General features: G+C 45.7%; 2 protein-coding genes across 2 annotated transcripts in view; one reads left to right on the top strand and one right to left on the bottom strand.

Annotated features, from left to right (window-relative positions):
* The first annotated feature begins 3,200 nt into the window (after positions 1-3,200).
* LOC110283790 (olfactory receptor 2H2) lies at positions 3,201-4,234 on the top strand. Its single transcript, XM_021149283.1, has one exon. It carries the CDS (start codon positions 3,268-3,270, stop codon positions 4,198-4,200), a length of 933 nt encoding a protein of 310 aa, XP_021004942.1. The 5' UTR covers positions 3,201-3,267; the 3' UTR covers positions 4,201-4,234.
* Positions 4,235-13,179: 8,945 nt separating this feature from the next.
* Gabbr1 (gamma-aminobutyric acid type B receptor subunit 1) overlaps positions 13,180-20,651 on the bottom strand; it is a 29,523-nt gene continuing 22,051 nt past the window's right edge. The window contains exons 16-23 of the mRNA XM_021149945.2: positions 20,436-20,568; positions 19,121-19,237; positions 18,929-19,036; positions 18,276-18,369; positions 17,557-17,684; positions 16,380-16,508; positions 16,072-16,215; positions 13,180-15,506 (exon numbers count right to left, since the gene is read on the bottom strand). Of these exons, the coding sequence (XP_021005604.1) occupies positions 15,333-15,506; positions 16,072-16,215; positions 16,380-16,508; positions 17,557-17,684; positions 18,276-18,369; positions 18,929-19,036; positions 19,121-19,237; positions 20,436-20,568 (1,027 nt within the window). The 3' untranslated portion in view covers positions 13,180-15,332. The remainder of the gene's footprint in view (positions 15,507-16,071; positions 16,216-16,379; positions 16,509-17,556; positions 17,685-18,275; positions 18,370-18,928; positions 19,037-19,120; positions 19,238-20,435; positions 20,569-20,651) is intronic.

Raw genomic sequence — 20,651 nt, 5'->3', positions numbered from 1 at the left:
TTGGGATAGTATTGGAAATGTAATTGAGGAAAATATGTAATAAAAATATAAAAAAAAAAGAAAAGAAAAGAAAAGAAAAGAAAAGAAAAGAAAAGAAAAGAAAAGAAAAGAAAAGAAGTCGATTTAGTACATGCAAGACTGAATGCAGAAAGACGGTGATGCAGACCCAGGCTCATGAAACCTAGGCATCACCACTATAGCTGTGGCTATTCCTTAGCTTCCTTTGTGGGATTCCATCATTTCTAAGATACCTCTGGGTTAGGAGATGATTAGAATAGTTAATCACATGGCTGAAGTAATGGGGTCAACCATCCTTTACATTCTGCTTAGCATTTTACATTGTGATAATCTTCTGGATTACAACACTGTTCTGCCTCTGTGGAGAGAGTGTAGATTTGCGTGCTTACCACTGCTATGGCTGTCACTCAACATACCAAAGAACCAATTTAGGATTCTGCCAACTACCAAATATACATTTGAGTTACACAGTCAGAGTATAACCATTTGAACTGGGCTAGTGGAACCTATGTTCTCATTATGATTCATCAGATGAGGGGTGGACAAATATCTCAAGTCATCTACAAACCTAGGATTTGATCATCTGTATTATTATTACAATATAGAATATTTCAAAGGAATTAAGCAGAAAGGGAAGAATTTGAGGAGTGTTAATGGTATAGTCCTATATGGATATACGAAAGAACTAAGATGCCTGGATGGTGGGTGAAGAAGAGCAGATGTGACATTGGTTATTCCAAATACTATCTTATTGAGAGAATGGTAGTGGGTGAACTATTGACCTACTCCAGTGGGGACTATTGCTGGCATGCTTCCTCCAGAGTCCCATGCCCCTTTACCATAATTACAAGCTAATTAATTGTCTATGGGCTGTGGAACCCTTGGGTCTCCGCTGAATTAATGAGCTGTTTCTCCACAGGACAGGAATTCTGGGATTCACTCTCCACAAAATACTATGTCAGGCTTTCCACCACCAGGACCACTAACAGATAGTAACTTTTCCATGTACTGCGGGGGTAGGCTGTTTGTAAACCTTAATGGGAGAGATGACTCTGCCCTACCTTGACCTCATTTGTGCTATAGAAAAGAGAGTGGGATTATAGTTGTTTACACAACTCTGATTGCTTACAAATATACTCATTTAGCTTATTGATTTCAACTTTCTTTGCTTCAACTTCTCATGTTAAGAAGATACAGATATGTAGAGTTGTAAAGGATAATGATGTGTGTAAACAGATGTTTAACAACCAGCTTGGTTAGCCTTAGTTTATAGTATTTGCTGAATTTACACAGTGGAAATACTAACAAGGAAGAGGCTAGCTAACATTTATTTACTCAGAGGTACTACTATGCACTAGATATAACTCATTGCACATACTTGTACTGAGAAAAGTGCCTAGTAGTAACCATTATCAATTCTTACTAATACTAGAGATCTAGGCACCCATTCAGAGATGAGTAATCTTATATTCAGTTTTCTTCTTGGTGTCCATGTTGGGAACTAAGCACCTGTTGAGAGTTTGGTGACAGACTATTATTGCTGGCCAAAGAGGAAGAGGATATTCTGTAGTTGAAGGTAAGTAAAATATTTCTCATCTGTGAAATATCAGATGTTTACTTACCAACCAAGCCTCAGGATGGAAGGCAAATGAAACCAGAGATTTTCTTTGTTTCTTTGCTATTGGAGAAGGTTGCTTTGAAAAAAAAAAAACCACAAATAAACAAAGAATAAGATTTCATTTAGTGTGTGTGTGTATGTGTGCATGTGCGTATGTGCGTGTGTGTATTCATGTGTTCGTGTGTGTGTCAGTGCTTGCAGAGGCCAGAAAAGGATATTGAATTTCCTGGAGCTGGATCCATAGGCTATTGTGAACTGCTTGACATGGGTGCTGAGAACTGAACTCTGGCTCTTAGTAAGAGCACCAAGCACTTTTAACTGCTGAGCCCATTTTTGCTCTTGAAATAAGGTATCACTGTGTGGCCCATGCTTACCTCAAACTCATCATCCTTCTTCCTCCACCTCCTGAGGGCTGCTATGAAAGGCATGAAAGGCTGCCACAATGCCTGACGTAAACAGGGTGAATTTCTAACACCTATACTGGCCATGTGGTTTCATTCCTTCAAGTTCTGAACAGGAGCAGAGCATGGTCAGCCACAGTTCCCCTCTTTCTGCACTTCTCTGAACACCAGGCCAGAGAAATTATCTCTGGAATCTTGATCCTAATATCCGTTGAACAGGTGCCTGAAACATGTTGTTTACCCTGATACAGTTTGATCATTGATAAAATTGGGATGATCATTGCAGAGATATTGTAGAAATCAGGTGTTCAGATAGATATCTATCACAATTGGCCCAAGGAAAATACTTTGCAGATGTAAAATCTTAATATAAAAAGGAGAGAGTGATTACCAGACCATCATTGACCTCTTCAGACGACCAACCCCTGCCCTGTCTCATAGTACAATGTTTACACCTTAGAGCTTCAGGGAAAAAAATGTACAGGCCAATAAATGTCAGAAAGACAGGCAGACAGTAGTGGCACACACCTTTAATCCCAGCACTCGGGACAGAGGCAGGCAGATCTCTGGGTATGAGGTTAGTCTGGTCTACAGAGTGAGTTACAGGATAGTCAGGGCTACACAAAGAAAACTTGTCTCAAAAAAAGAAAAAAAAAAGAAAGAAAGAGAGAGGGGGAAGGAGGAAGAAAAGACAAGACAAGAAGAAAAGAAAAGAAAAACAGGATGACACAAACTAGAAATTATAGCAAATGGAAAAGCTCAAAAGAAAAGGGCAAAGAAACAGGTATCTGAAATACATATATTCAGAATGAGGCAGAGAAAAGGAAGGAGTTAATTGCCAAGAGAACAACCAAATTAGAAACAGAAAGTTAATAAGAACAGAAGTTGGTGCGTGAATGAGTTGGGTGCCACTATGGTAACACACTGAAAACTGCACTAAGAAAGTAAAGAATGCTTTGCTGCTATTGACATCAGTCTCCTTTGCCCAGGAACCCAGTGTGAGGAGCCACCTGTTCTCCACCACACTCCTGGTTTCCTCTCAGCTAGGGACTCTATCTGACCAGGAGGAAGAATGGAAGAAAAGTCCTTAGGTGACAGGCCTGGAGAAGGGAGCCTGAGAAACATCAGTCTACCTTGTGTGTCCTGAGAAGTACTCAGGGTGAGTTTTCACCAGGTCCTTTGTATCACACGAATCTGACAGTCTCATCCCTCCAACTAGACAAAGAGACCATGGTCAACCAGAGCTCCCCCGTGGGCTTCTTCCTGCTGGGCTTCTCTGAACACCCACAACTGGAAAAGGTTCTCTTCTTCGTTGTCTTGTGCTCCTACCTCCTCACTCTCCTAGGAAACACACTCATCCTCCTGCTGTCCACCCTGGATCCCAGGCTCCACTCTCCAATGTACTTCTTCCTCTCTAACCTCTCCTTCTTGGACCTCTGCTTCACCACAACCTGTGTCCCCCAGATGCTGTTCAACCTCTGGGGCCCTGCAAAGACCATCAGCTTCCTGGGATGCTTTGTCCAGCTCTTCATCTTCTTATCTCTGGGAACGACGGAGTGCATCCTGCTAGCAGTGATGGCCTTTGACCGCTATGTGGCTGTCTGCCAGCCCCTGCACTATGCCACCATCATCCACCCTCGCTTGTGTTGCCAGCTGGCAGCTGTGGCCTGGACGATTGGCCTAGTAGAGTCAGTAGTTCAGACACCATCCACTCTGCGCCTGCCCTTCTGTCCCCACCATCAGGTTGACGACTTCATGTGTGAGGTCCCTGCTTTGATTCGACTGTCCTGTGGGGACACCACCTATAATGAGATACAAATGGCTGTTGCCAGTGTCTTCATCTTGGTTGTGCCTCTGAGCCTCATCCTGGTCTCTTATGGTGCCATTGCCAGGGCAGTGCTGAGGATAAGCTCTGCAAAGGGGCGCAGGAAAGCTTTTGGGACCTGCTCTTCCCACCTCATTGTGGTTACTCTCTTCTACAGCTCAGTCATTGCTGTTTATCTGCAGCCCAAAAATCCTTATGCTCGAGAGAGGGGCAAGTTCTTTGGTCTCTTCTATGCTGTGGGAACTCCTTCTCTTAACCCTCTCATATATACCCTAAGGAACAAGGAAGTAAAGAGGGCATTCAGGAGGCTGCTCTGGAAGGAAGTGAATCCCAGCTGACACACTCTCAGTAAGCTGAATGGGAAATTTGCATGCCTTGTAGGCTTAAGTTTTCCTCCCTAACATCTTCAGACCTATCCTGCCTCTGTAGTAGATGACAGACTGTAAGACACAAAGAAGAGAGATTCAGCAAAGGAGTATAACTATGCAAAAACCTTAACACATGAATCAAATGTAATCTACCTGTATTTTCATTTTATTAATTCATCCTTGTCCTCGTACGCTTCATCTCATTGACTTTATCTCTAATTCCTTTCCCTTGCCTTTAAATATAAAGTATCATATTTATTTTTTAAGGTTTTATTCTATTTTTGTTTTTTTAAAGATTTATTTTATGAGTACAATGTAGCTGTCTTCAGACATACCACAAGAGGGCATCAGATCCCATTCCAGATGGTTGTGAGCCACCATGTAATTGCTGGGAATTGAACTCACTAGTTCTGGAAGAGCAGCCAGTGCTCTTAACTGCTGAAACACCTCTCTGGCCCAAGGTTTGATTTTTTTATGTTATGTCTCTGCATGAGTGTGTGTATATGTGCAGATGTCTGAGGAAGCAAGAAGAGGTCCCCTGAAACTAGAGTGACAGACAGTTGAGTTATCTGACATGGGTGTCTAACTTGAACTCTGATCCTGGAAATATCACAAATGCTGAGCCATCTCTCTAGCTACTTGTCACATCCATGCTGCTGTGTCTATACCAATAATAAAGATGTCCCAGTATCAGCTGGGCGTGGTGGCGCACACCTTTAATGCCAGCACTCAGGAGGCAGAGGCAGGTGGATTTCTGAATTCGCGGCCAGCCTGGTCTACAAAGTGAGTTCCAGGACAGCCAGGGCTATACAGAGAAACCCTGTCTTGAAAACACCACACAAACACACACACACACAAATGTCCCGGTATCATTAGCTTGATGCTGGGGGGTGGGGTGGGGGGAGGGCGGGTAAGAGCCTTGGGAAGCAGCCTGAAATGCAGCCAGTTTTCTCCTTACCAATTCCAGACAGCCAGATCACATACAGGAATAGCTTCTCTTCAAGGGAGGTAGAACAATTTCTGCCCTGAGATTTTGATTCCACCTACTGGGCAGATCTGGAACTGCAACGATATGCCAAAAGGGGGAAATAAAACACCCAAGTCTAAACAGAAGCACATGTCAGAGCTGCTAGGGGGTAATTAACGTTATAGTTGGTGTGATATACTAATGCCTTGTGATGTTCTGGGTACTGTTTAAAGTAACTTACACCCCTCCACTTCATTCTTGTAGTATTATGAAGCTTTATTCAGAAGCAAAAACTAAGAGTTCAAAAACCATCTCTCAGAGTTCTCAGCTAGTACTGGCACCTATCCAGTTAGTAATCCTGCCTTAATATAAATAGAGCCCTCCTAGCTCAAATGAGAAGCCTCAATTTGTCCTCAAACTTAAGAAGAATCTATCTTAACTAGACATATGTCCACCCTAAAGCTAGCTAGCCTCCCTATAGGTTTTTCAAGTGTTTCAAAGCACCCTGTGAGACCACTAGAGACAGAAGACAACGTTGACAAGAAAGTTGAGCCTGGAGGTTTGCCCCAATAGGACAGCCCTTCCTCGAGTGTGCTAGAATTCCAGTATCTATGATAATCTGAGAACTAGGAAGCTGAGGAAGTGGGGAGGGGGTCACCATAAATCTGAGGTCAGCCTGGGCTACCTAGGAAGACCTTGTGGAAAAAAAAAATAAGCAAAATTTGTCTCAACTTCTTCCTGCCTTAGTTCTAACAATATCAAGGCATGAGCAGAACTTCAAAGAAAGTGGATACAAAGTGGCATGAAATTTTATTCCTCAAAGTATGTGAAAGGATCTCTAGGGTTCTAATCTATCTAGTTTTCCTGTTAAACCAATACCAAACTCCCTTTGGGCACAATACCAGTGAAGAAAGAAAAGGGAAATCCTAGTTTCATTTCTACTTCAAGTATTAACACTTACTCTGGCATCAGCCCAGAGTGTCAGTGTTAGCTCTATCTCAACCTTAATCACCACTGCAGCCATAGTATGTCTCTTCAGCTACATTTTGGGGCTGTCCTAATGCAGGGCATCTTCCAGTTGTATTGAATAACCCTAATCTTAGACCTGTAAGTAATGCAACCTTTTAACTTTTTGTTTAATATTTGGGATATTTTGTTTTTCATTCTTGTTGGGTTTTGTTGATACAGTGTAGGCTTGGATGCTCTGAAGCTTGATATGCAGACCAGGCTGGCCTCAGACTCACAGAGCTCTGCCTGCTCCTGCTTCTCAAGTGCTGGAATTAAAGGCCTGTGGCACCTTGCAATCTGGCCTGCATGTATATGCCCCGCAGGTGTGCCTGATGCCTGCAGGGGACCTTCATGTGATGCTGGGAACCAAACCTGAGCCCCCAGCAAGAGCAACAAGTGCTCTTAACTATGGAGTCATCTCTCCAGCACTAGTCTAGAACTTTTCAAACACGTGCTCCAGGCTGCTCTAATGCCCCTAAAAGGAGAGCATCTTGGCTCTGGAAGCCTGCAGTCCATGAAAGAACCATGACTTTGGTGGGCCTCCCCTCCCCAATACCTCTAGCTTTCCGCTACTAGTGCTAGACCCTGACAAAGTCAGTTTGCTTGCAAAAGAGGCTTCTGACCATCTCCCCCAAATGTCCCATGCCCCTGCCATCTCTTGGACTCCTTATTACAGAATCCAAAGCCTCGTAGACAGGGAATGGTGTAGGGCAGAGGTCAACAAACCAGTCTGTGGCCATGTGTGGCCACTACCTGTTTTTGTACAGTTTTATTGGAATGGCAAAAGACACTGTAAGGTCACAAAAGCATAGTATAGGCCCCTGTCTTAGAAGCTAACCCAGATAGAACTATCAGTCACCAGGATAGGAAGCTGCCCCTCACCAATGCTGTCCTACTTAATGATATGTTAAGATGAAAAGACTAACTACGCCCTGAATGAGGTATGTACTCTAGAGTCCCTTCTCTCCATGTAGTTAACTTTAAATCCTCATTGTTAATCCTTCCTGCTTTTCTGCATCCTAAGAAAACATAACTTCTCCTTTTGACCTCTATCTCCCTTTCTTGGTTATTAACCAGTCAAAATCCTAAACCTCTTGCCCTTACAGTTTTTCTCCCTGAAGAGCCATACCTACACAGCACACCTCCCATTTAGGTGCTCAAACATCCCCTTCAGAGCTCATGCTTGTTAGATATTGATTCTGAGAGCCTAACTCCGTTAGCTGTCTCTCTCCTCTAGGCAACAGCTGAAATTTCGGGCTTGCCCGTCTTTTCTTCCCCCACCCCCAAACTCCAAATTGTCCTCTAGTATTCTTCTGAGTTCCCTTTTAAATCTTTTATAATCTATAAGACCAAGAACCCTCAGAAGGAACCCTGTGTTCTCACGGCAGAGCAGACATTTTCTGGAAATTTGTCCCACAGCAGAGAGAACAATATTCGAAATATCTGCTGACTTGGGAATCAGCATTATCTGAGGAGGAACTGGGGCCTTAGCTGTGTAGAGAGAACTATATGTGATGCACATCAAGATGGGAGTTAAATAAATCGAGGAACCCAGTATTATGAAATAAGGATTGGTCTTGCTCAGGAAAGCTACTGAGTAGGATACAGCTTTTCAAAGGATCCTTCCTTTAGTACCTTCAGTAGTTAGGGCTTCTGCAGAGTAAGCAATGATAAGGCTAGGCTGATTCCAATGACAGGTTTCAAATTGGCAGTTAAGGAGACTAAGCCTAAATCTCTGTTTCCAAGAACTGGGCAAGTCCAGGCTTCAGAAGCTGCCCCACCACTTGACCTGAGGCAAGGACAAATGGGTCAGCAGCTGTTTCCAGTCTTCCTCAGCAACTGTTTACAGACCTTCCCGGCAAGCTTCCAGTCCCATAGAGATGGACCCAACAGATTAACATAGAAGTCACCTACCCCAGAATTCCCTGATGTGCTTTAAATCAGGCCTGCAAGCTCACTTGGTTGTCTCTCTATTCTGGCAATGGGAGACGTCTGCAGAATAAAACACTCTTTGTGTTTACATACTATTTGAATATGGGGTGTCTTCCTCGAGCCATGGACCCTTTCAGCACTTGGTGCAGATACCTGTGAATACCACAGGAGTCGGAGACATTAGTGTGGAAGCTCAGGGCTACACCTGCATGTCCTTTCTGACCATCCGTTCACTTCTGAGTCCCCAGCAAAGCTAGCCTCTCACTGTGCACAATTAACCACTACCCTAAACCTGTATAGAATAATTCCTCAAAATGCACAGCTTCATTTTTACATTTGTATTGTAAGGACAACATAAACCCCACTTATCTCCATTTGAGAAGGACCAGGTCTGATTTAAATTAAAAAAAAAAAAAAAAAAAAAAAGACCTTAAGTCACCAGCTCCAAGGACAGACCATAACATCCAGACAAAATCATAAAACCCCCTCCCAAAGAACAGCCTGGGGATAATCACAAACGTGGGGAAATATCTTAGAATGGACCATCTGTGCTGAACAGCCCTATTTGATCACAGGGTTAAACGTTCATGATATAGGAATACAGACCACTGACCACCTGTGAACTCCCTAGCACCCACAAATGAAATTTTAGATTACCTAATCCTAACGAGTTCCCCTGGTTCCCTATAAGAAGGTCTGGGGGTCACCATTTCAAAGAATGGCTGACCCTAGGATGCTGGTTGTTTCTAGGGAATAAACGCTCTTTGTTTTTGCACACTGAATCTGGGGTCTTCCTTCAGGGATTTTTGGACCCTTACAGTATTTTACTTTTGTCTCACCACGTTGCTCTGGCTGGTCTGAAACTCTCAAGAGAGCCTCCAGCTTCTGACTGCAGGGCATGTCACCACGCCCTGCACAACAGGAGGCTTTAACCTAGGCCTCTAGCTAACACTTGGAGCGAAAGGCTACAGGAAATCAACTCCACCCAACCACCCCCCCCCCCCCTTCGCCTCATGCTGCCCAGCAGGGAACAAAATTTCCTTTTCTAAAGTAAATTTGCATTTGAAAGGCCTCATTCTTAGCAGTGAAGAGGGCACTTGCTTAAATCTACATAGCAAATTTTTATTCACAGGCCTGTATTTACCACTTTCCTTGATCTCCTTCCTCTAACACCTGTCCCCTCCACCAACTCACTCAGAAATGAAATTCATCTCCTTTGGGTAGACTAACTTGCATCGTCTTTCCCCCTCAGCCTCTCTCTGTGTTCATTACTAGCATTCTCAAAAACATGTGTGTAGCTGGTCGTTACTACTTTGTGGGTTCTTCTTTGTGGGTTCACCCTTCTCCACCTTCTTAACTCCCTAACACTAAACAGGGGGAAACCAGGAGAGAGGGGAGAAAGGAAAGAGATCCCTACATCTGCTTTTTTTTTTTCATTTCTAACAAACCGCAGCCAACCCCATAAAATGGCCAATAACAACCCCGAAACCCCGATTCTCGAGGCACTAACATTTACACACCCTCTGAAAAGTTCCAAGAATTCTGCTGGGTCTGTTCTTGATAATCAACATTATCTTATTCTACCTTTTATGATTAAATCAATTTTTTTTCTATATGTCTTCTTTTTCCTCTTCTTTTTTTTTCTTCTTCTTCTTTTTTTTTTTTTTTTTACTTTGTGTGCTAAGAAAATCCATTCCATAATACTCTCTTCTTCCCTTTGCATGGTGATCCCAGTAATCAAGTGAATTGTGTTGGGTTTCAGTCCTAAGACAAGCAAGCCAAGGTGCCTATTTAACATACCAAAGCAGTCCTGGCCTCCACATTCTCCTAGCATCCCTCAGTCCCTAGGGGTTACAGAGTGTGGCTGGCATACCCTGCCCTCTGTCCAGAACTTTTCAGCCCTGGGGCCGGGTTCTTCACTATATAATCCAGGCATTTTGGGTCTCTCTCTCTCTCTCTCTCTCTCTCTCTCTCTCTCTCTCTCTCTCTCTCTCTCTCTCTCTCTCTCTCTCTCCTCCCACCCCCTCCCCCCATGAGCACTCCCTACAAACCTGAATAGGCTTATTTTGTCCGTGAGAGAAAACCTATCAAGTTGACAGGTAGAAAAAAGAAAGTTTGAGTCCTATGCAATCCATATATGCATCTTGCATTATGTTCTACTGGAGTTAACAGTCTGCTTCAGCTGTTCTGGCAAAACCTGTTCTGCTAGGGCACGAGGCAAATTATAGTCAGATGCTGTGGACAACCCGAAGCAGCCCCATATCCCACACCTGGGGTTGAGACGAGAACACATTCTTACAGTATTTGTGGTTTTTTTTTTAAACAAACCAAAATTCCAAACTTGTCACTCCACACGTGCACAAGGCACGTGTTAATTTCACATTTGTCTCTTATTAATCTTTTACCTGCTTGCAGGACCTCAGCTGAAGAACTTATGACAGAGGGCTTTTCCTTCTTCCACAGTGCACACAGCAGAAGATGCGTGCCATTTTCCTGCTCTAGAGCCGGTCAGGCCCACACCTCTGTATTCCTGTGCAACCGTCCCTGTGCAAGGAATCACCTTCCTTCAGTCTCTAGTCACCCAAGCAGTGGTTCTCAACCTTCCTAATGCTGTGACCCTTAAATACAGTTCTTCTTGCTGTGGTTGGACTTCAACCATAAAGTTATTCCATTGCTACTTCATAAGTGGAATTTTGCTACTGTTATGAGTTGTAATGTAAATATCTGATATGCAGAACATCTGATACCCTGAGACCCCTGTGAAAGGGTCGTTTGACTTCCAAAGGGGGTCCTGATCCACAGGTTGAAAATGGATGCACTTGAGTGTTACTTCTTTGGTGGGTGGGGGGTACGTTTCCAGACAGGGTTTCTCTGTGTAGCCCTGGCTGTCCTGGAACTCACTCTGTAGACCAGGCTGGCCTCAAACTCAGAAATCCACTGCCTCTGCCTCCCAAGTGCTGGGATTAAAGGTGTGTGCCACCACTGCCCTGACATCTTGCTCGAGGAAGGCTGTAAGGGTGAATGCATTTACAATGATTGTCAATGAGTTTTTAAAATCACATCTTGAGGCAGCATGATGTGCAGCCCACTTTTACAATTGCTTTTCAGTTAAAGGACAAAATAAAGAATTCCCTGCTCTAGAAACCCTTAGTGTATAAGTCAAAATTTGCTTGTTTCAGGCAGCCTAAGGTCACTGAGCATTATCAGGGGAAGCTGCAATTAACAGAGCCATCTTCAAACTAGACAGAAAGGGTAGGTCTAGGGTGGCAACTGGCCCCCTGAAACCTCCAAAAGCAGGACCTGGTGAAACGCTGAATGTCAGATAAGATGAACAAGACTGGCTTGAGCAAGCTGGGTACAATGGTACACACCTGTAGTTCCAGCGAACCAGAGGGAGAAGCAGGTGGATTTCTGAATATGAGGTCAGCCTGGTCTACATAGTGAGATCTAGGCCAGTTAGGATCCTGTCTCAGAAAGAAAGAGGAGGGGGCACACAAAACTTGGGTGATCATCCAAAGAGAAGATGCATGGTATGGTGAGGTTATGAACAATGCCTTTGTAAAAAGGAAGACCAGCCTCAGTGGACCATGCTTCCAGATAAAGCTGCAATGATACACTTACTCTATTCTACATGTGTTCAATTCTACCCCTTGAACCTAACACGGAAGAATGCACTAGAAAGTGTGCTGTGTGACTTCCAAGGATCGTTGACAAATAGGCATGTACCTGTCTCTCCCACCTCCAGGGAGACTCACCTTTAGAGTGGGGGCCTCAGCCCACACCCTAGGCAAGCATGCTACTTCCAAGACAAAAACCCATCTCTAGAGGTTATTTAATTGCTCCATCTTCAAACATGCAGGCCATTGTATAATGTGGACTCTTTGCACTGTAGCCTATTTAACACCTATCCCATAAAAACAAAGATGTTGTTGTTAAGCTGTTGTGGGTACCAAGCTACACAGTAGTCTGTGCATAGTCTGGGCTCCACTGCCTACTGCTGACAACGTTCCTCTACCCTGGTTGTAGGCTCCTGGCTAGGTAATGAGCATGCAATGCAACCCCATTCCATAAGACTGTCCTACGGGGGTCTGTTTTTCTCTCCCTTCCCTCTTATAGAGGTTATCTTGCTCACTTCTCTTTCCCAGTTCCCAGACGCACACCCTGCCATAGTAACTGACTCATCCAGTCAGCACTTCCTAACTGAGCCAGATGCAGTAGCTCATGACTGTAAACCCTAGGAAGGCTGCAGAAGGACTTCTGTACATTCCAGCCTGGACTACCCAGCCAGAGCTACATAACAAGACCCATTCTAGAAAATAAATTAAAATTCTGTTACCAGGCACAATGTTTAACACCTATAACCCAATTCTTGGAAGGTTGAGGCAAGAAGAGTAATCATGACCAGCTTGGGCTATGTAGTTACAAGTACCACGCTCCAGCTAGAGATACATGACAAGACAGTGCATGGAAACAAAACAAAACAAAACATCCTACCTGTTAACAGGCATAGTATTAGTACACAAATATTTGAGAAGTTTTCAGCAAGAGGGCAGTTCAAGGACAGCATGAACTATATGATGAGGGTGAGGCTAGCCTGGGCCATAGAGATGAAACCCTATCTTAAATGAATTTCAATGATCACAGTCACATAGCGGTCTACCCAGGAAGCTCTAGTGGCTGGGGCTAGGGCAGAGATGAGAAAGACCATAAGTGTGTGACAGAGCACTGAGGACTAGCAGGTTGTCTAGAACGCAGGATCTACTGCCTGAGGCAAAGCTGCAGGTACAGTCAGTCAGCCCCTCTTCAGGACAGCTGCTTCCTCAGCTCCCTCCGATCCTGGCACTAAGCATGTCTCGCAGCTCTGCTACTCAGGGTTACTTGGTTCTCTTGCTATGTCTGCCTCACCCTTGGCTATTGTGAGAAGGCTGAGCTTTGATTAACTCCTTACTTCCCCACCTAAGTGCAACACAGGATTGGGATGTAACTTTAGTCTACTCAGGGGCCCGTCTGTTTCTACACTGTGGTTTTGGGGTTTTATTTTATTTTTTTTTTTTTTTTACTCCACAGGCCTCTCCTTTCTCTGAGAATATCCCACTGCAGGGAAGAGGGGAACTCAAATTAAATCCAATTGGTCCAAAGTGGATAATCACTATGGGTTGTTTTCAAAGGAGGTTTAAGATCTAACCTGCCATAAACAGGACAGGGAAATGAAAGGCCCATCCAACCCTTGAAGCTTCCATGCAGCAAGAGGGAAGAAGAATCACCTTAAAGAATTACAAAAATTCCAGGTTTTCTCCTCCAGGCTTTTCAAACATTCATCTTGATCAAAAATTCCTCCCGAGATGCTCAGAGTTCCTTGGAGAACGGTTTTCAAGTTCTGAGGCACTTACTCCAGAACCTGGCACTCATTGTTTGCTTGTGATTCTTCCTGTCTGATGAGGAGGAGACTCTTCACATCTGCTCAGCCACCTACTCCAGGCCCACCACTGATGGGGAATCCAGGAGGCGGCAGTAACAGAGGCTACTACCATGGACCAAGCAGATCCAGGCATTGGGATGCATAATTAGCCTAGTTCTTGTGTGCACTCCACGGAGAAATGAATCATCATTATTGTTATCATCAGATCACAAAAGTGAAGAATGGGGATTAGGGAACATTTCTGCGTGTGGTGCAGGCCTGACTCCAGAGTCCACACTTTTAACCACTAATGCCATCACTCACTAATCGAGCCCTTCATCTCATCCCGCTCTGCCCCACTAATCCCTGCATGGAACAATCACACAGCTCTTTGCACCTCTCTGCTTCAAAGCCTTTTCATTAACTCCAATCTTGAGAGCCTGGGCTTCTCGCTTCCTGGAGCCCACTCAGTTCATAGGACAGTGGATGAGGTGCTGAGTCACACTGTTAACTGCTTTATTGAGATTCAGGGAGATCCTTCCCCCAAGAGACACCACAGTGTGAAAGGGACGCTGCCTCCCGCCCGGTCAGTCCATCTGTCCATGCCTTCATTTGATCAAATGTGCACCCACTATCCACTGGAAACAGCCTCCAACCTATCCCCATTTCTTTTCCCCTTAGTTCTGAAAAATAATAATAATGACTATAAAGAAAAGAAAACCAAGATGCAGTAGTTCTGAGAGATGATTGTACAGACCCAAGGTGGGACGCATGAGAATAGAGGGAACACTTGAGAGTAAACCTAAGGCCAAGGATAGGGTATGCATGGCTCAGAAAACACATACTGGGGAAGAGCCTGCTTAATCATGTGCATGTTGGGTGCACATGGCTCTGCTGAAAGACAACAGGACATCAGATAGGCAGACAACTGTAATCCCAATACTCAGAAGGCTGAGACAGGAAGCCTTCCCTGACACCAGTCAGGGCAACATACACACACACACACACACACACACACACACACTACATAGTGATATTAAAATGCAAAGAAAAAATACACAATGCACGGAGGCACACAAGTAAAACATAGACAAACATGACATACACACATGAGGAAGACAGCTTGGTGTGCTCAACACATCATGCACACCTACCCAAGCACACCACTGCACACACCCACAACCACTGTGCACTCACAGGTGCAGCGTATGCAAACACAAGTGATAGCAGCATTCAGAAAAAAAATATTTGCACAGAAACACATCCAGCTGCCTAGGAGAGGAGAGGATATGGTGTGTGTGTGTGTGTGTGTGTGTGTGTGTGTGTGTGTGTGTGTGTGTGGTGAGTCCCCTGGAAGAAGCAACATTTAAGGAGAGGAAGACACAGGGACATGGAGAAGGAGAAGGATGATGGAAGGAGATTCTGATGCTGAGAAATGGAGAGAAAGCCCTGCTAATGTAGGAAGACCCCTGCTGCTGAAATGACAGGAGTTGCTGTGGTAACAACTATACAAGACAGCCTATGGGAGACAAACGAGATGCCCCTCTGGAGTCATGAGTGAATAGCAGCTCCAAGCAGGGTTCAAACAAAACTGTGAAGTAGTGATATACAATTTTATGGAAAGAAAGAAAACCATCTGTTTCCCAGAGTACTGAAGACCCAGATAACCCCAGATGCACAGAATGACATGTATTTCTAAGAGGGGGATTGGCGCGTGTTCTCCACCCTCCTCCCAGTTCCCCACCCACTCCCCACACCCTTCCCTCCCCTGCTGGCCTCATCCTTCTCGATACACCCTCACTTGTAAAGCAAATGTACTCGACTCCCATCACAGCTAAGCCGGTCAGGGGGCTCTGAGGGTCCCCTGGGAAGGCCCCCAGAGGGGTCTGGGGGTGTTGGGGGGTGGCGCCGGGAGCGGAGCTGCTGCCGAGACTGGAGCTGATGGCGCAGTTCAGAGACACGCTCCTCTTTCTGGAGGAAGAAACACAATTGGGAGTGTGGGAGGAGGGTGATGTGGTATGGGAGGAGGAAATGGGAGGGAGAGACATTGAAACGAGATGTTCAAGTAAGAAAGGAAATTAAAATGTGAATCGAGGGAAGAACAAAGGAAGCCACAGAACATAACAGCGCCAAGAGAATGGATGGAGAAAATAAGTGATTTTAAAAGAAAAGAGAAAGAATAAATGAAGATTACGTCAGACGAGTTGGAAAGTCATTCCCCACCCCCACCCAGCACTGCGCGGTCCCTAACTACAGCATGGACACAGTAACACTGTGAGCAATGAATGGTTCACAATGGCCTCCCCCTAACTACTGCCAAAGACTTCTCTTTTGCCTCAGAAAGGATGAAATCTCCAGAGCCTCCTCCCTCTCCTCAGGCTACCACAACTGAAACTCAACCCTTCCCCCTTCCCTCTTCTGTTCCTCTGCAGGCTTTATGAGACCCTCCATAAATCACCAACACTTGAACCTGTACCTAAGGCTCAGCTACAGACAATCTACCCTTAGACAGGGGTCCCTGGTTGTCACCACCCACCTCGGCGATGATCTTTTCCAATTCACGGTTTTCCTTCTCCAACAGTCGGGACTTCTCTTCCTCATTGTTGTTGGTGGATGATCCTGTTTTCATCGTGTCCTGTGCTTCAGACTGCCATTCACCTCGAGTGATCAACCTGCGCATCTGTGGACAAACGTTTGGGCATGAGGGTGGCTGATCAGAGCTGTATAAAGTGAGCAGCCAATAAAGAGTAATGAAAAAAAACAAAAGACAGACTGGGCCAAAGTAAGGACAGAGTCGAAGTCCTGCTTCTGTCTAGGGAGCCCGTGGGGAGAGCCAGCCCTCACCTTGGGCACAAAGAGCACAACCAGAGTAATGTAGGAAGAGAACACAATGGCCAGAGAGGCAAAGGCGAAGGCTGCGTCCTGCTGGCTGGAAAGGATCATGGTGACGGGAGCGGTAATGAGACACAGGACCTGGGAAGAGAGCATTTGGGAGACTCAGAGCTATGTGTGGTTCAAGTGAGATGCAGAGTTTTCTTCCCCTCAAGAGTCAGTCAAGACAGGCTTGTGGTGAGCACTCTGCAAATCCTCAACTCTAAATACCTAAAATAAAGAAAATCAGAGATAAACTACCAAACCAGCTCTCAGCTCTATATCAATGCCTCCCTTGCATTCAGTCTGTCCTTGAGACAACTTCACCAGGTTGTCACAAAATGATACATGGTGTGCTTTTTGAAAAAACTCCCCACCCCCCGTTATCTATTATATCATATATGTGTGTACACATGCATGGCAGTGCACATGTATACAGAGGCTAGAAGAAAACCTCAGCTTTCATTTCTGCTCCATTTTGGTGTTTTCATACAGGGTCCCTCATTGGCTGGAAGCTGCCTGGTCACTGAGAACCAAGGATCTACAACGTCCCCCTCTTATCAGAGTTGGGCTTATAAGCACATGTCACTACACCTAGTTTTTCTGATGTAGGTTCTAAATTGTCATGTAAGCATCAGAACTTATCACCCCAGACCCCAGTGTAGTGTGCTTTCTAAACTGCTCTGTAGTTATGTCCTCTGAATTCAAGCATTCCTTCCCCAAAGAAAGAGGGAGTCAGGTGAAAGTCAGTCAATTACAAAATTTGCTCACGTCTCCTCGGGAAAGTCACCAAAAAATAAAGAATAAAAAATAAAGCTTTAGGAGGCTGGTGAGATGGCTCAGCGGTTAAGAGCGCTGACTGCTTTTCCAAATGGTCCTGAGTTCAATTTCTAGCAACCACGTGGTGGCTCACAGCCATCTATATGGTGATTTGGTGCCCTCTTCTAGTGTGTCTGAAGGCAGTGCACCCATATAAAGAAAATATATACATCTTTTTTAAAAATGACTTTATAAATCAGACATTAGCCAGTGTTTTATGACTCCTACATGAAACAATCTCAGATCTAATTTTCTGAATCTTTTAGTTCTATCACCTTAACCGTGCCAAGGCCCATTTCCAGGACCAATGCCAGGTGTCAAGAAAGCTTACCGCAACATTGTAGATAGCCATGCCCACGGCCCTGTGGTCATTGATCTTTTCAGTGGACACACTCTTGGTCTCATAAGCAAGAAAGATTCCCAGCAGCAGCAGCAGCCCTTTGTAACCATAGAAAATGCCTAGGAGAGCGGGAAAAGGTTACAGGGGTAACAAGGACCGCCATACTCCCAACTCAAATCCTCTTCCTCTCTTTCCTCTCTTTGCCCTTTGCTTACTACTGCTCTTTGTAGCTCCTCTGTGTAAAGAAAGCCACGCCCCGTTTCCATTCTAGACCCTCTGTGGCTTCCTATGGAGCAGCTAGAAATGATCCAATGGATGCTACCCAGTATCTCAACCCATTCCCTCCAGGCAGCAACATGCAGCGCAGGCTAGGGGGTTTTAGTTCACCAGGTGGATTTGTAGATTGGATGAATGTTGGTCAGGCTGAAGGGAGGCTAAGCCCACGACCTCACAACTTGGTCACTTACTTTCAGGAGCTAGCCAGACACAGATGGGTGAGTCACCCGCCCACACTGGCCCTCTGCTGAACATCACTACTCACAGCAAAAAGACCAAAGCTCTCTTATTCTTGGAAAAGTTTAGTGTAGTGAGAAAGGCACTGAAACTGTCTCCTCTGAATGGTCCTTCTCCCCTGGCCTGCTGCTGCTGCTACCATCTTTCTCCTGCTTATGCTTCCTCTCCCCCCTACCTCCCACCCACATCCCACACACCCAGCCATGTATTCATCTTCTTGGAGCTGCAGTGCTCCAGCTGGGGCAGAATGGAGACATCGATGTCTTCCTTTGGTTCCTCCTTGGCAAAAGTCTAAGGGAGAAAAAGGAACAGGATGAGTGATGGTATTCTTATCCAGCTCCTGAACCTCCACCTCTGCCTGTCTTCCCTATGAGACTCAGTCCTGTGCCAGATCCTACTCCGGGCCTGGGGACATTCTCCTGAACACACTAGAACGGCTCGCTTCCCACTTTCCCCAAGGCTCGAGGACCCTACACATCCTCCCAGGTCTCTGACTTCCCTTCTTTAGATAAACCTTAAAAGCTTCTGATAAGGCTCCATCTGGCAAAGACAGAAGCACCCCTAATATATAGGATAGAAAAAGTCCTCTCCTGGAGCAGCTTCCTTCTCTTTTTAAAGGCAGGGTCTCACTATGTAGCCCTGGCAGGCCTGGAACTCATCATGTAGACCAGGCTAGCCTCAAATTCAAATCTGTCTGCCCTGCCACCCGAGTTTTGGGATTGAAAGCATGCTGGGATTAAAGGTATGTATCACTACACATTTCCTTCAGGAGCACACACAGCCCTGGAGATGCTGGGCTGGTGAGCCCTACCTAGTTTCCTGATCCCAGCAACTCCTGAGTGATAGATACCTCAATGGTTCGGTGCAAGGGATCCACAATCTGCCAGATGGCAAGAGTCAGGATATCCATGCCCACCAGCAGGCCTACAGTGGCATACAGTTTCCAAGGCTCTAGGGTCTGAGTAGACAGCCAGAGAAGACAGGTCAGAAGGAGGTCTTCTCTACGCCTGGGATCAAAGGCTGCGTCTGGGAAGTAGCTCACCTTCCTCCATTCCTTCTTCTCCTCCTTCTTTGTGAAGACTGTGTGGACCCACCAGATCTTGGTGAACATAGAGCCATAGCCCAGACTAAAGCCTAAGCCCAAGAGCCAAAGGCGGGCCTAGAAGGGGAGAAAGGACACTGGAAGTAGGTTGGACTGAGGCCATGGTGGATGGAACTGCAGGATGCAATGGGAATAATGATCAGATGACAAAAAGCAAGCAGGATATAGCAAGCGGAGAATGGAGAGGAGGGGAGGGGAGGGGAGGGAAGAAGAGGGAGGGGAGTGGAAGAGAGGGGAGCGAGGGAAGGGGTCTGCATTTACCCATTCCTCCCATCTATCTCTACTACTGCTACAGCACCGGGGTATTCTTGCTAAACCCTACAGATCTAATCTAGCACCTGCAGTTACCACCTGCACACCTTTGAATGTGACACAGCATGTTCCATCACGTCCCAGGCCCTCACTGACCTTGTGCTCCACCCAGCTATGCTGAACGACTTACTCAGTCTCCCTTTCCTACCCTCTTTCAGATCTCCTGCATCCTTCAATGCACAAAAGCTACCTCCTTCCTGAGACCCACTCAAACATGGACAGTGAGCCACTTCCCTTCTGTGTCCACAGTACTTTCTACAGTCACACTGCAGCTAGTTGTCTCTCTCTCCTGCTACAAGCCGATCCCACTAGGGACAGACACTTCCTGAAGATGTGAACGCACATATGTGTGCACAGTGCATGATCAGGACAGAAACACAGTGAAGAGAGGGAGCCAGTGGGAAGAACCAGGGAAAGGGTGGATGCTTCATATAGGAGAGAAACATTCAAACATCATTGAAGCCAGTTTTTCCTCATAGTACCAGAAACTCCATGAGCCCAGTCCCAGAGGCCTCCTCCCTCTGAGATGCTATGTCCCTTACCCAAACTCTATGTGCTAGGATTCTGCCTTCAACATTTTAAACTCCAACCAAGGATCCCACGGGAAAGCCTACAGTTTTGTTTCTCAGCCCATACACCACAGACAAGTCATCATTGTTCACAGGTTCTGTATGCAGATCCCATTTTTTGTCTTCTGTAAGTCACCCCTCTCCTCTCCAAGGCATGCCTAGCAACCTTGCCAACAGCCAGGGAACTGTAGAATGGAATAGGTCTGGCAACCAGAAAGAAGAGCCAGAGCTAGAGCCAGAGCCAGAGAGAGACCAGAGGGTGATACTAGGAGGCAGGAAAGGAGACACTAGTCAGGGAAAGAGGAGAGATAGGGAAGATGCTCCTGAGAGGGCTAGGAAAGCATTATTCTGCAATTGGCCCACCATCTACTCACCTGGCAGACAAATGGGAACTGGCTTCTCCCTATGTGGTAACCATCCAGCCCAAGGGGGAAGACAGCAGCTAGTGCCAGTGAGCAGCCCACAGCAGTCAGATTGTTCAGGTTGGGCTGGGAGTTCTGGATATAACTAGGGCAGAGGCGGAGAGGGTGGGAGAAAGAGCAGGATTACCCATCTCCTCCAGGGAGGCTTGGCTCTCCAGAAATGCCATC

This window comes from Mus caroli, chromosome 17, assembly GCF_900094665.2.
Source record: "Mus caroli chromosome 17, CAROLI_EIJ_v1.1, whole genome shotgun sequence".
NCBI classification, from domain to species: Eukaryota; Metazoa; Chordata; class Mammalia; order Rodentia; family Muridae; genus Mus; species Mus caroli.
This window is presented reverse-complemented; position numbering and strand designations above follow the sequence as displayed.

What these genes read in the sequence shown, in the direction of transcription:
- LOC110283790 (XM_021149283.1), top strand. Translation starts at nt 3,268, where the DNA reads ATGGTCAACCAGAGCTCCCCCGTGGGCTTCTTCCTGCTGGGCTTCTCT.